The 15,419-nt window shown below is 38.3% G+C and overlaps 1 protein-coding gene across 4 annotated transcripts; it reads left to right on the forward strand.

Moving 5' to 3' along the window:
• Window positions 1-398: 398 nt before the first annotated feature.
• On the forward strand, window positions 399-14,452 carry Mkp (MAP kinase-specific phosphatase). Of its 4 annotated transcripts, none has more exons than XM_089250525.1 (3): window positions 399-756; window positions 9,559-9,782; window positions 11,152-14,452. In XM_089250525.1, exons 1-3 carry the CDS (start codon window positions 752-754, stop codon window positions 11,544-11,546), a joined length of 624 nt encoding a protein of 207 aa, XP_089106651.1. In that variant the 5' UTR covers window positions 399-751; the 3' UTR covers window positions 11,547-14,452. The 4 variants fall into 4 exon arrangements, with proteins under 4 accessions (XP_089106651.1, XP_089106642.1, XP_089106660.1 ...); XM_089250516.1 differs by lacking the exon at window positions 399-756 and adding an exon at window positions 7,752-8,359 and having other exon boundaries at window positions 11,152-14,451; XM_089250534.1 differs by lacking the exon at window positions 399-756 and adding an exon at window positions 7,765-7,833 and having other exon boundaries at window positions 11,152-11,685.
• Window positions 14,453-15,419: the final 967 nt, after the last annotated feature.

The raw sequence follows: 15,419 nt of genomic DNA on the forward strand, positions 1-15,419 counted from the left end.
AATTCAAAATACTTTTTGTAGGTTAGAATCGAACCGAGAATTCCCTGGAAGAAATTCATTGTCCCCCCCCCCCCGCAAATCTGGTATGCCCCCCTCCAAAGGTCGATCTTACGCACACCCGTGTGTGGTGGCAGTTTTTAATTATCACCCAATCATACAGCTTATACTATAATTAAGCAATTAGTCTCAATGATATACCAGAAGTCGTTGTCTAAGACCATCCAATAACGCCAGGACAATTATACAACGTACATCACGACCGTCTAGTCATGATACAAAGCTCTATAATTGTTTTCATCTAGATCGGCTTTTGGCAAGATTCCCAAATCTCGTACATACTTTTTTTTTATTCATAGAAAGGAAAGCCAGATATATTTTCCGACTTGTTTTATTTTGTCAGATCATCCTTGAACCTTGGCGGATGAATCTGACACAGACGAGGGTCAATTGCAATGTCTCATAAATGAAGCACATATAGTGTATAGGCCTATCTATCTCTCCTCTATATAGACTTATCTACGCGCATATCAGTCTGCAGTTCAAACTCGACTTACGATTCGCTGCAAGGCGACGAATATATATATATATATATATGTAGTGATAAAAAAAATCTAGACAATATCGTCTAGGGAAAATAAATATTTCCTTGTTATTACGGACCTGTGTCGATCTAGTAACTGTCACAGTGATTTTTGGAACCATTAATAATCCATTCAGCTGTCGAGAGTCGATAACATAATGGCTGGCGGAAATGAAGTGAGTATTTCTCGCGTTTTGATCATAATTATGGATTAGGTTCGATATACTGAAGGCGTATTATGCCTTGTGAGATAACGAAAGCTGCTATTGATGTTCAAAAGAAATGACAGTTAATGACAACTCTGCACATACTTGAAGGAAAAAAAATTGAAACATCAGAGTTTTTCGCGTGTAAAATTGAAAATAAAATACAGTAAGAATCAACTAATATTTTCCAGAAATGGAGCTGCACTGAAATTTTAAGGGGAAAAAAATGTATGAAGTAGAAATCGATAAAATTTTTAAACAGAGGAGTTTTTTTACTGAAACTAAAAAAAAAAAATTGCGCACTCTTCTGATCTTCGACGTAAATTTAGAATGATATATTTCAAAAATCGATAAAATTTTCGTGCAATGAAGTCGCGAATATATTCAAGATAAGATACGATAAAAGTCAATAAGTTCGAGATTACACTATAAAAGTTCTTTTACGAAACTGGAAAAAACAACCAATGAGACCATTGGTTACATTTAATCAAACTTTTATAGTGTAATTTCGGTCTAATATTAAATTTAGGAACTGCAAAGTATCAAAGCTTTGAGTACCGAGTTTTGAACAAAAACTTGGAACAGTAGAGAATTACGATTTAAATTTTTCAATAATAGAGAGAGAGAGAGAGAGAGTTACAAGTAAATTTTAAATTAAATTTTTAAAAGTAGAAAGTAACGTGCAAATTTAAAATAATATTTTTAAACTGTAGAGAGTTATGGATAAACACATAAAAAAATTAAACTGTAGAGAACCGCACATGAATTTTAAATAACAATTTAAATAAAGAGGAAGTTGCGAGTAAATATTGGCCCTTTCACTTACAAGCCTTTGGCAACAAATTTAATCTCTATTTGACAAATAGTCTGGTAACCTTGTCCTAACCCAGTGATTCTTCACCTTTTTTCCCCAGTGCAATGCGACTTACCTTCCCGCACCCCCTTGGATAATGCGTAATTTTATCTTAAATGCAGTTTTTCTGCAATTAATTACACTAACTAATTTCTATGAACTATTTTTATATAATTATTATTTTATTATAATTATTATTTAATGCCCTTTTTGTCAGCGGCGAAAACGTAAATCTTTTTGAAAATTAATTCAGAAACGAAACTAAATAAAAAAGTTACTATTTTTTGTTATTCTTTGGGATTTGGATAAAAAGATACATTGAATAGTTCTTCACTTATTGATTCCAGCCGCAACAGTTATAAATTAATGTTTCTTTGACACTTGACTGAATTTTTTGACGTTTTTCCTAAGTCGTGTGTGTACACGACAGTATCAAATCTAAGCACAACATGCTAATTACACGAAGTAGCAATATAACCAAACCACACAATAGTTTAGGTAAATAATGATATTTTTTCCCAACCGAATGAGAAAGCAAGTATGATCGCTAACATTAGCGATCATACTTGCTTATACTCGATATCGAAAAAAAAACTTTTAGAATGCAAAATTCGTATGACACATTTCTGCAAGCAAAACTCAAGAGATGAAATATCAAAATATTGGTATGTTTTTTACGAATAAAAAAATTCAATTTTTATCGTCATTTCAATTTTCCTGAATAATCAGCCAACATGTTATTTCATTTCCATCTCGCAACCCCAGAAATTCTTTCCATCACCCCCAGTTAAGAACCACTGTGCTAACACAATACCTTCTAGAGCAGAAGGTATTGGCTAACTCTGCTCTAGAAGGTATTGGCTAACTCTGCTCTAGAAGGTATTGGCTAACCTAACCACACTTTAGAAAAGGAAGAAGAAGAAAGGAAAAGAAAAAATAGATGGAAAGGAAGGGGAAAAAAAATAATAGGAAAGAAAGAAAAAAGAAAACAGTATATAATACATGAGTAGATACACAGGGCCGCAACTAGATATTTTCTCACCCGGGGCAAAGCCGGCATTTTAGTGCCCCTTGTAATGTAGAAGTAGTTAAAGGGTGAATTCGGCGCCCCCTTCTGGTTCAGCGCCCGGGGCACCAGACCCCCCCCCCCTTTGCGGCCCTGAGTAGATAAGAGAGTATGCAAGAGTATACAGTAGATATCTCTTCTCACCCTCATCCTTCGTGTTCTCTTTAGGCCCATTCAAGTATTACGTAAGCAGATTTTCAGCCATTTTTGAGACCCCTCTCCCCCTTGTCAGCAAAACACTGACCCCCCCCCACCCCCACCCCGTCAGCAAAATTTCGTCAGCAGCTTAGAATATTTCATATCTTCAAAAAGGGGTGGTTGATGACGTAAGCAACCTTCAAACCCCCCCCCCTTTGTCATCAAAAGTCAGCAAATCCGGAAACCCCCCCCCTCGATGTTGACGTAATACTTGAATGACTCCTTTCTACTATATACGTGCAAGAGCGGAAGAGAACACGAAGGATGAGGGTGAGAAGAGATATTTACTGTATACAAAAAAACTTCTGTTCATAGGTTACAATAAAGCTTTGCGATGGTGTAGGGAGAGGAAAGAAAACAAAGGAGAATTGCACGTGAATATTTATCAATTATATATTTTAAAAAATTTAACACTATAGAGTTACGGATAAGTTTTAGGTAAAATTGAAAACGAAATACACGTATTCCGAAAAAAAAACAGTATTTTCAAGCAGCGGAATTGCATGAAAATTCATTGTGGCATACGAATAGCAAAAAAATGGATCGGAGAGTTTATTTTTAATGGAAAAGAGGCAACATAGAAGGTCTTCTTACAAAAATGTTTTGGTCGGTCATCGTACATATTTTTATGTAATACTGAATTAGAAGATTTGTTTATAGGAATTTCCTTGGAAGGATTAATCTGCCATGAGAATAAGCACAAAGTAATCATTCAATGCATTATGGTCTTATTTTGTATTTCTCGAGAGGTGGATTACGAAAGATTGTATGATATATTATATATATACCTTAGATAAATATGGTATACAATAGAATCATTAGGTATAGGATAAGTTACTCATGAGAAAACACGAGTTCAACCTCATATCCACTCAGAAATATGTCTTCAAGAGTAATTTGAGGGGAACCAAAATCGTTATAGTCTATAGGAGAGAGTAGATCGGAAATAACATGAAAGGTAAGTTACACACGTGTTATACAGTATGTGTGTATGATATTTAAAAAAAAAAATTAATAATAATTTTATGCCATAACTTTTGAAATATTTCTTAAATCTGAGCGTTTTATACTTAAAATCAAACGGTAGATTTTTTTACATGAAGCTACATGTTGTTTTGAAAAATTCGATCAATATCAGTTAATTTATTTATATTTAAAAAAAATAAATGTGTATATATGGTTACTGTTAAAGCCCGAAACTGACCAGTTCAGGAATTGGCCAATTTCGTTGCAAATTGACCCGGCCGATGTTTGAATTCCGGGCTTTGGCCAGCCAGTTCGCGAATGGTAGTCGGGTGAGGTTGATTTTCTATGGTTCCCAACTTCGAGTCACGAATGCGATCCGATATCCCCATTAAAGTCTCGCAACAGACCTACAACGGTTACATCTTCAATCATTACACTTCACTCATAGTTCGAAAAATAGGTGGCAGATGACAGCGCTATAACCAGTGTCGTCTTAACGCATGGGTCCACCCGAGCACGCCCTGGGGGCCTCAGAAAGATGGGAAGTTAAATTTTTCGAGAATTTCTAAGGTGGGGCCTCAGAAAAATCACTTGCCCGGGGGCCCATGATGCTCTTAAGACGGCCCTAACTATAACAAGCATTACACAGAAACAAGCTTCACGTTAGGTTCACAACGCGGACAAGCACATTCCAATATGTACTATTTCGTTAGAAGATCCGCAGAGGAATATGGGCGAGGTGCATGTGTGGTTTAGTAGCAGCCAGCCGATTCGCGAAGTGGCCGGAGATCCCTGGCCGCAGTCCGATAACAAAAGGCATGATGTGGGGCCAAGTTGGCGGAATTCATTTGACGGAATTCCACATGGAAAAACGTTATTCCGTGTTAATTATGTCCACGCTAGCTACGGACTTCTTACACCAGACTTTGACAAAGTATATTCGGTCACTTCGCGAATTGGCCGTAGTTCGGGCTTTTGCAGTGACATATATACGTATTAATGTAAATTGGAGAACGAGGTGTTTGGAATTTAATTGAACATAACCGCGAGTGAGTCTCGGATTTGATAATATGAAATTAATGTGTGGTTGAGGAATGCAGTTTGAGTGCTTGTCGTCTCCCAAGTATGCAAAATATAAGCATACCTTTCAAGATAGTGAAAAAAACTATTATTCGGTTTATATTCAGAAATTCGGAAATTCTGCCCCCTTCCCAAGAATAATTTCCCCAGTAGCACAACGATATCGTTAGGATATCGCACCGATACCGGTCCGACGTCAGAGCGTCAAAATAATTCCGAACGTTGGAAAGAGGTCGAAAATTTCTACGTGTCCGATATCAAAGGATAAAGTAAAAATGTATTCACTCAATAAACGCCAAAAATATCTTTTTTTCCTCTAAAATAGTTTTACTCTCATTTTTACAGCATTTCGTTTCGATAAATAATATCTCGTATGATAATTAGTCTCTTTTGAAATAGTCAAAATTTCCCTATGTCGCACTATGTCGACAAATGTATGCCATTTCTACGTCGAACGGTATCGAAATCTCTACGTCGGTCTTTATCGGTGTGCTAGTGGGGTTGAAAAATCTTTGCCTATTTCTTCCTCTTTTTTCGAAATGTTTATTTGTTCCTTATTTTTTATTTTGAAAGTAAGCGTTAACGAAATGAAATTTTCAGTCACATATATTACAGCTTATAAAAGTTCAAATATTTAGATTCTATAAAGGTACATTCATTCAAACCGGGCACAATTATGGTCTAAGGCATGGGCGGAGATACGGAAGGGGGGGGGGGGCCCAGCATCAAAGGTGGAGTCGACTGATCTAATATATACATGTCTAATATACACATGTATATATGAGATGAAATAATCATCATCGTGCCCCCCCAGCAATAATGACCTTGCCCCCCCCAGACTTCCAAGTCAATCTCCGCCTATGGTCTAAGGCCGTGGGCAATCTCTTATATTTCTTCTCAATGGGAAATCTACTATACCGATTGAGTTGTGTCGGAAGTATGTGTGTATAAGTATCTAACAGTCTGAGAGTCTATCTGGTGTAGGGTTACCAACCCTCCTGCTTTTTGATGTCATTTGAAGCGGTCTCCTACGTTTCGGAAAATTTGTCCTTTTGTCCTCCTTTTGAGGTTTTCAGAATCCTTTTCTTTTTCTCTTCACGGGAATTGGTTTTTGTTTCTTCACTTTGAAACATAGATTTTTTCATTGATTTGAGTGCTGTTGTGGTCCCCCCCCCTCCCCATGCGCATTGGCCAACACTCGTCGATAGTCCCAGAATTTCTTCTGTTTCTGCCTCTTTTAATGGTTCTGGTTCAGTGTTGGAAAAAATTATATATATGGCTGGTTTTTTATTGATCAGAATAGTGGCACCATCTATTGTAGAAATTATGGTAAGTGACGTCATTAAGGGTGCACGCGTAGGCTTCCGCCCTTCTTAGTATTTGAATCTGGAAACCCTAATCTGGCGTCGTATTTTGAATTTTCAGTGCTGTGTCATCTATGAGTGAAGTGTAATGATTAAATATTTGTACCGTTGTAGGCCTGTTGCTCTCTTTGGCGATAAACTTCTTAACGGGGAAGATCCTGCAACGGTACATGATTGCATTTAAACGTGACTACGAAATTAGAAGTATCGAGCAGCCCTGATACTTCAGTGAGCACTGAAAAGTTCGCTAAGACGAGGTTGAGCATGACTGTGGCGCCATCTTACTAGGCGCAGCACGGATCAGACAGGGCCGTCTTAAGAGAGCATCAAGGGCCTCCGGGCCAAGTGATTTTTCTGAGATCCTACCTGGCAAATTCTCGAAAAATTCAATTACTTCTCATTTTTCTGAGGCCCCTATTCTCTTGAGGCCCCCGGGCCATGCCCGGGTGGGCCCATCCGTTAAGACGGCACTGCACGGAGACCCATCCTGGGGAGCACGCGGATCTGGTACTCCGACGAGGGGGGGGGGGTGCAGATTTCACTCTCTAACCTTTCCTTCAGTATTAAGGGGGTGCCAAAATGCGTGCTTGCCTCCGGATTATCAAACGTCTAATTGCGGCCCTGTGTATTAGGCAGAGCCGTCTTTATAAAGACGGTAGGCCAATGATGCTCTTCATAGGATAGGCACCCAGGCCAAGGGATTTTTATGAGGCTCTAAATGGCAAATTCTCGAAGTTCGAATTCAACTAGTTCTCACTTTATTGTGACACCCCCTATAGATAAGATCTATAGGTGGTGTGGGGGGGGGGGTAGTTGGCTGTGTTAAGACTGGCTGGCCCATGTGTTAAGACAGCGCTGTTACATATGAAGAGAAAATTTTTATTTTTCGAACATCATTTCTTTTGTGAGACTTCCGACGCGATGATTTTCACTGCACCAAAGCGACTCGAGATTTTATATTTTTAATACAGCTTTGCACTGCACACTCATTTTTACACCTGAACAATGAACTTGCGCCGTTTTAAAAGATTTATGTGTCGATAAATATCAATTGATTAACACTGATGTAAAATAAACCAATTTTAAACTTAGCGCGTTAATTTATTGATCAAATTGGAACAAGTGCTGTCATCTATTCATTTGTAAGAAGACTAGAAACTCTTATGCTTCTCTAACTTGCCACTAGATGGCAGCATAAGTTCTATATACATGGAAAAATTGTTGCATCTGGAAAGAAGAGGTTCGGATATTTTTTTAACAGATGACAGCAAAAGTGACTTGTGTATGATTTATGATAGTTTCAAGGAATCATTCAATATATAATATTTGATTAAGTAGAAATTGTTTGTTTAAATTGGGAATCAGACATTTTTATTTCCTCCAGAATTAACGAAACATGTCTTCTGGTTTTCGAACACATTTCCCATCAGATGAAGTGAGGTGCATTGATCAAAGTTCTAAGTCCGGACCGTCTTGATTGTTTGTTTACAAACAAATCTGGTGACTGATATTGAGTGTTTGTGTGTATATTTATGGAGTTATAATCGAACTGTATTTAGTGTAAATGAATTAAATTTTTTATTTGCTTTGCAAAATCACTTTAAAACTAATTTCAAAGTTCTAGGGTAGCCATTAAATATTAATTTCGCGATGTGAATTTTGTTAATAGCCTCTTGCTTCATTGTGTTCAATAGCGTTTCATATTAAATCAATGAGAGCAGGAACTGGTAAAATAGTTTATTGTGGGTGCGTTGCATCGTATCATGAATATTTCTATGAAACAGCTATAGTATTATCCCTAGTTGGCGATTTTTTTTTTGGTGAGAAAAACGTCCGAAATCATGCCGAAAAGTCTCCAACAGTGAAACGGAGTCATGCTTCTGAACACCTTTCCTGCCGAAAAAGAAATCAACGCATCGCCAAAAAGATAACTATGTTAAAATGCAGTGGCGACTAGTGGTAGGATATTCTGGGGCGGCCGCATATTTCAAAAAATATACCGCCATCTATTAGTGATATGTGGTCAAGGGGGCATTCAAGTATTACGTAAGTAGATTTCCAGCCATTTTTGACCATCAGGTTTCACTAGACGTACACGCACATTCCCGCATGTACCAGTTCGTTAGAAGTTCCGCAGAGGAATATGGATAAGGTGCATGTGTGGTTTAGTAGTAGTAGTAGTCATTTTTGACCCCCTCCTCCCCCATGTCAGCAAAATTTTGTCAGTAGCTCAGAATATTTCATATCTTCAAAAAGGGGTGGTTGATGACATAAGCAACCTTCACACCCCCTCCCCCTTGTCATCAAAAGCCAACAAATCCAAAACACCCTCCCCACCTTGATGCTGACGTAATACTTGAATGACCCCCAAGTACATGCAGGGCCGTAAGTAAGATTTTTGCTGGCACCCACCAATTTAAAATCCGATAATTTTACATAATGTTGTTCTTTGTTTCCCCCTAAAACTTGATGTCCCCTCCCCTACATTTTTCTGCCCGGGGCAATCGCCCTCTCTACTCTCCTCTAGTTCTGGACCTGAGTACATTTCCAGGGGAGCGCGTGCATACGCGCCTCCTTCACGAGCTTCCCCCTGTTAAAATGAAAAAGTTACAATTAAAAATGAGCAAGAAAAACAGTAACATTCTCAGACTTGATCAAGATTAAAAATATAACCATTATAGACCAGTTAAAGGATTGAAAATGCAGTAGACTCTCAGTAATTTGGCATTTTTACGTGGGCTTTTTTCAAGCCTATAGAAGAGGAAAACATGCCACTACATGTCTTTGCGTAGAAGTATATACAGAGTGATTATAATTATAGTTCCTGTAGTAGTTTTTTAAAGACTAAACTCATCTAAATACAGAAAAATTTTCAGGTTATCCCAAATGAGACCATGGGAGAGAGATTTATGCAATAATAATTTAAAAAGTTTAATTTTTTGACCACTAGGTGAATAAGTGGTGGTTCTTTTTACTGAATTTCTTTTTTCCATGGTCCATATAGTATATATCTTAAGTTTCTACGGAACCACAATGAGCACTTCATAGGTCTGAGTAGTGTGTACGGAAACTACTCAGACCTATGTAGGCCAACAAGGAAGAAAAGTGCCAACAGGCTAAAAAGGAAATAGTCACCAAAAACCACCAATTAGGGATTATACTATAACTTTCAATTCTATGAAGTGTAATTGGTATACATGATGTTTTGATACAGGATATATATATTTTTCATTCCCTAATTATAGCACGATGAACTGTGGGAACCTATTCGAAGAACTGAGGCGTTTTCGCAGCAGTAGCTTGAAGAAAACTACAATCGAACTGACTCAACCAGATGGCAGTAGATACATCGAAGACCTGCACTCCAACAGTATATCTGCACTTCCTGATGGAAGCCGCAGCATAGGATATGTTGTAGACATGAGTACTGATGTAACTGTTGCCCTGGTTGCGAGGGGTTTGATGTTAGGTAAATTGTCTTTAGTTATTGTTGAAAGTGATCTATTCTGGCTGTCGAAAATTGTCTGTACAGCTGATGTCTTTGCAACCGTTGACTTTCAGTTACAGGAAAGTTTTCAAATCGAGAAAGTGATTCAGCTAGTGCATAAGTGTGTGAGTGAGCAAATACATAAATGATCAAGTCAGTGATTCAGAAAGTTCATAAGTGAGTAAATTAGTGGATGAGTGATTGAATGTAGTGCAAAAATGAACATGTTAGTAATTGAGCAAGTGAATAAATAGACAAGGGAATGGTTGAGCAAGTGCATAAGTAAGGGAATTGATTGAACCAATGTGTTACAATTAAGTGTGAAAGTGAGTGATTGAGAGAGTGCATAAGTGAGCTATTGAGTAAGTGGGTAACTAAGTGATGTGAGTGAGCAAGTGCATAATCGAGTGAGCGAGCAGATAAGAAAGGGATAGATTGAGTCAGTAAGTAAGTGAGTGATTAATCAAGTGTGTGATGCAAGTAAGTGAGCTACTGAGTGGGTCAATCACTCACATGTTCATTTGTAGACTTGCTCACTCACTCACTTGTTCATTTATAGACTTGCTCACTCACTCACTTGTTCGTTTATAGACTTGCTCACTCACTCACTTGTTCATTTATAGACTTGCTCACTCACTCACTTGTTCATTTATAGACTTGCTCACTCACTCACTTGTTCATTAATGCACTTTAAAATCACTCACTTATTTATTAATGCACTTTAAAATCACTCACTTATTCATTTGCTGAATCAGGGCCGCAACTAGATGCTTGGTCACCCGGAGCAAGCACACATTTTGACACCCCTTGTAATGTTGAAGGAGAGGTTTCAGAATGAAATTTGCACCCCCTCGTGTATAGCGCCCGTGGCACGAGACCCACTTGTTTCCCCCCTAGTTGCGGCCCTGTGCTGAATCACTCACTTGTTCATTTATGCAGTTGCTGAATCACTTGTTCATTTATGCACTTGCTTTGTCACTTACTTTTTCATTAATGCACTTTATAAATCACTCACTTGCTCATTTATGAATTTGCTCAATCACTCATTTGATAGTTCACTCACTCACACACAGGGCCTTCATATCAACTTTTTCCGGGGGGGGGGATTTCCGGACACTTATGCACTTGCTGAATCACTCACAGGTCACCAGAACTTACTTGGTCACCAGCTTAAAAATACATGTGGTGATGAGCTGTTGTATGTTTATTTTCTTTATTGGTGAATTGTGTTGTACCAAATTGTTGTCTGATTTGTCAAAATCCATAAAACGATAAGATATAATTACCAAATTGTTACATAAAATGCTGAAATTCCCTGGTATAAAATGAGAATTTTATCATCATGTTTCAGGATCCCAAGATGTAGCGATGGAACTAGATATTCTTCGTGACTGCAACATCACTCACGTTTTGAACGTCGGCTACAACATACCAAATTATTTTGAGTCAACGTTTGTTTATAAGAATGTGAATATTTTGGATTTGCCATCCACCAATATAAGGCTGTTTTTTGATGGCTGTTTCGAGTTCATAGACGATGGCAGGCAAGAAGGCTGCGTTCTCGTCCATTGTAATGCTGGTGTGTCTCGAGCTCCCACTATCGTCATAGCTTACTTGATGACTCGTAATAATATGAGATTCAAAGACGCTTATGGCCTCGTGAAAAATGTTCGCCCTTGCATACGGCCTAATGACGGGTTCATCAGGGCTTTGGAGGAATATGACAGGGAGCTGTTTGGGAGCTGATGGTTATTCGACTGCTTTGGTTGCGCCAAAGCTTGAACCTGAAAGATTTTATCTACAGAAGAAGAAAAAAAGCGAGAGCTATTGAAGCGGTTTTAATGATGTTACATATGTTTATATTCAGACTGTAGACATAGACTGTCAACATAGATTTTATATAGATTTTGTTAATTATTTGTAGATTTTGTTAATTATTTGTAAATTTTATTTTTAGTGATGGCTTTACATGGTGTTCTGTTGGAGTGGCGACAAGCTGATAGTGGGTCATGATACTTATCAAAGGAAACAAAATCATTGTGGCAACATGCTATCAGAAAACCACAAACCTGTGAAAATCCCAAAAACACATGCAGGGTCTGGCATCAATTAGGGAATGTGAAGACGTGCAAAAAATGTTTTCTTGACTATATTTGTACATTTTGGGAGGGGGAAATAAAGTGTTACCTCCAATGTCATTGCACAGCTTACATTACCCTCCTCACACAGAGATACTTATGCTGCCTAAATATTGGAAAATTCTGTATCCAGGTAACACAGCATGATGCCACTCCAATGAAGATTAAGTTAGAGCAGGGAGTTCTCAAATTTTTTCTACTCGCAGCGTCCCTTACCCTAATCAATACTTATCCACAGCTCTCCAGAGCAGTTTAACAAAGGATTTTTTCCAAAAATCTTTATTGAGACAAAGGTTGGTGGCACACAGTTTGAAAACCCCTGAATTAGAGTATTAAGGACTAGAATACCTATGCAACTGGTTGACTGATGATTTTGCTAGTGCCCTCGCTACTCTGGTATCACTTTTAATGAAATATTTATTTGTATTTGTATATAATGTGCCCTTTCACATATAGATGGTGCTCACACACCTCATGCTCACAATAGCTTGTTTAGGTGATCACCTGTTATAAATACACACGGTCACCAACTCCTCCCAGAGAATAGTAGAATTTTCTTGACCAACCAACTTGCTGCCTTGGGCAATAGTGTCTCTAGTCTCCCATGTTTCAAAGTGTTTTTAATAGTGCAGTGTGAAGGAGAACAAGCAACGTGAGTCATTCATTAGACCAGTCTCTGAGTTATTTGAGATTGATTTGGGTTCACCCACATGAGGAAGACTGCAATGGAGAAATTACTGTCTGATGCTCATGAAAACACCATGTGTGTAACTAGGGTTTTTTGTATTATTTTGCCTTCCCCCTCCCCCACTAACTGAAAATTTTATAATTTGATAACAGTATTCTATATGTCCACCTAAAATTTGCTGTCCCATGAATTTTTCCACCGACAGTTGCCCCCTCTAGTTCCAGTGCAACTGATGTCTGTTACAGCAATCATGATCTTTACTACGAGTCTGTCCAATGCTTTCTCGCAAATGAAGGATTTAAAGCGTTCCTAGATGAATTCCAAGCAAATTAAGGTTGGACAAGCATAGAAGCCAAGCAACAGATTAGGCGTCTGGGGTTGTTTGAGCCCCCTAATAAATTTTACGGTGGGTGCGGGAGGGAGCTCCCCCAATAAGTAAGGAATATATATTTCACAAAGCACCACTCCCCCCTGCATGAAGGCTTGAGTACCATTTGTACTGGATAACTGGCAACGTCCAGCTCTCTCAATGTTTTCTTCATTTTGGTGCCACTGCACTGAATAGCGAAGAATTAAATAGTATTTTAAAACCATTTTACACTGACACCTCAGTAGAAAGATACATGATATAATGATATATATACAAATCCCTCTATTCACAATGATGATTTTTCAAGTATTGTTTGAAAATGTCTATACTCCAATGTGAAACTACTGCTTGCGCTTATTTACACTCGAATTTTCTGTCAAAATAATTTTGATGTGTGAAATTCTGTGAGTGAAAACAGTCACAACAAATCTTCACCAGAAAAAAATACTCTAGGTGGCTGCCTCGTCGCCTTATGCCGGCCCTGCCAACTATACTGGAAAAATGTACTAGGGCATCAAGTATGAGTCACTGAATTACAGTCTAGCTTTACTGTGCACGGCACAACCTGGATAAATGTATCAAGGACTTTCTGGATAATTTTTGCTTTTATATACCGAGATGAAGTTAAAAAAAAAAGGCTACTAATCTAGGCCGTATATAATCGAACCCCAGCCCTCTTTCAGTACAGATGAAAGCACCAACCACCATGGGAGACACAATACACCCAACTAATTTTCCTTGTCCACTGGAAACCATGTGCTAAAGTTGAGGGAGGCTGTGCGCCACATTACTGTACTTGCTAGAAGAAAAGTTTGGTCTCCCATGGTGTATTGGTTAGCACAACTTGCCCAGATTGCATGGAGTTTGGTGTTAGATTCCTGAAAGAGACCAGTAGACTTCTTAAGTTTATCTTTGCAGTGATTATCCAGAAATTCTATTTCTTTGATGTATTGAAGGCTGAGAATCCCCCTACCCAAATAAATATTTTTTTCCTACTTTCACGTACTGAAACATGGTTTACCATAGTACGTTGCCAGGGGCATCAGAATTGTTCTGAACTTGTGGATTGGGTGCCCATCTTGAGCTTTACAGAGAAGGTTTCGATTTTTGAATTGATTATGAAGGGTCCTTGGACCCATGCTAAATTATGATGGGCATTCAAGTACTCCTGGCTGTGACGTCACTGTCTGTTCCCATCATGGTGTTTATTCTTCTCCATGCCTAATATCACCCCTGAGTTAGCCATTGCTTCAACAGAACACACTGTATAGAGAGATATAGTTTTAAGTAATTATATTGGTGCCAAAATAACTTGTTATATGCTTTACCAGTTGAAAAATGAAGACTGGTTGCAATGAATGATGCATTTGTAAATACTTCTGCTTCTGAAATGTAATGCTTTTGTGGACGTTATTTGTAACAACACTGTAAAAATATATTTCTATTGCTTGTGTGTAACATGATAGTTGCCTTTCTTTATGTCTGAACTGGTGCTTGAGTAATGAAAATCACCTTGCCCCTGAGATTCTGATCACCACTGAAGTGACTAACCAGTTACAGATTGCACCTGGAGATGCTAGTAACTGCAGCGAATTAAAATATGAGAGAACTATTGATTAAATGGGCAGAATAATCTGTGGTTTCCCAACTTCTATACAGTAATATTCACCGATTGTTATATTTGCCTATTCAAGGGAGAATGTGTGTAAGTAAAGTGATGAGATTTCCATGCAATATACATCACGACATATGACCAACTATTGCATGTAAACGAACCCAAATCATGAAACACTATGGCTTGTCTGGATTAGTGGCACAGAAGCAGAGGGCGCTTGAGCACCCAAAGGATTTTTCAGCTCATGGTCGAGCATACCCCCTTTCCTCTAGAATTAATTCAGGGATTAGAACCCCCTAATGGGAGCTTCAAGCCAAGCTCCCATTGTTATACTATTCGAGTCAAAAAGTTCAGAAACTTATTTTATTAAGGAAGAGGGAGTGAAGATAGAAACCATTTATTTGGTGTTTTCTTCGAAGTAACTACCCTGTGCAGTTATGCATTTTCGCCGTTTTTCATACGAAGATGTAAATGCATATTGCAAGCAGGGTTGGTCTGATTTTGTATAAAAAAACTTAGGTGAAAAACCTACTTCTTCCTCCTTCTCCTCACCAGATTATGGCCTGTCGCTCTCTCTCAATGAAGAGATTTTAGCAGGTGGTCGAAGACGACCTCTGCCACGCTGGAAGTTGTGCCTGCACGTGTTGCGAACCTAATGCAAAGTCTGTTTCTGTGTAATGCTTTTTATGGGTAGTGCTGCCATATGCCATCAATTTTTCTAACTATGAGTGAAGTGTAATGATTGAATAATTGTATTGTTGTAGGCTTGTTGCTCTCTGTGGTGAGACTTTTCAACAGGGACGATCGG

The sequence above is a fragment of the Pholcus phalangioides genome, unplaced genomic scaffold, assembly GCF_987345545.1.
Source record: "Pholcus phalangioides strain wild (caught in Gottingen) unplaced genomic scaffold, Ppha-v1.0 ptg000003l_1, whole genome shotgun sequence".
NCBI lineage: Eukaryota > Metazoa > Arthropoda > Arachnida > Araneae > Pholcidae > Pholcus > Pholcus phalangioides.

What these genes read in the sequence shown, in the direction of transcription:
- Mkp (XM_089250507.1), top strand. Translation starts at nt 8,025, where the DNA reads ATGAGAGCAGGAACTGGTAAAATAGTTTATTGTGG. An exon ending in GGTAAAATAGTTTATTGTGG is followed by an intron (nt 8,060 to 9,558) that starts GTGCGTTGCATC and finishes CCCTAATTATAG; the next exon opens with CACGATGAACTGTGGGAACC. An exon ending in TGCGAGGGGTTTGATGTTAG is followed by an intron (nt 9,783 to 11,151) that starts GTAAATTGTCTT and finishes ATCATGTTTCAG; the next exon opens with GATCCCAAGATGTAGCGATG.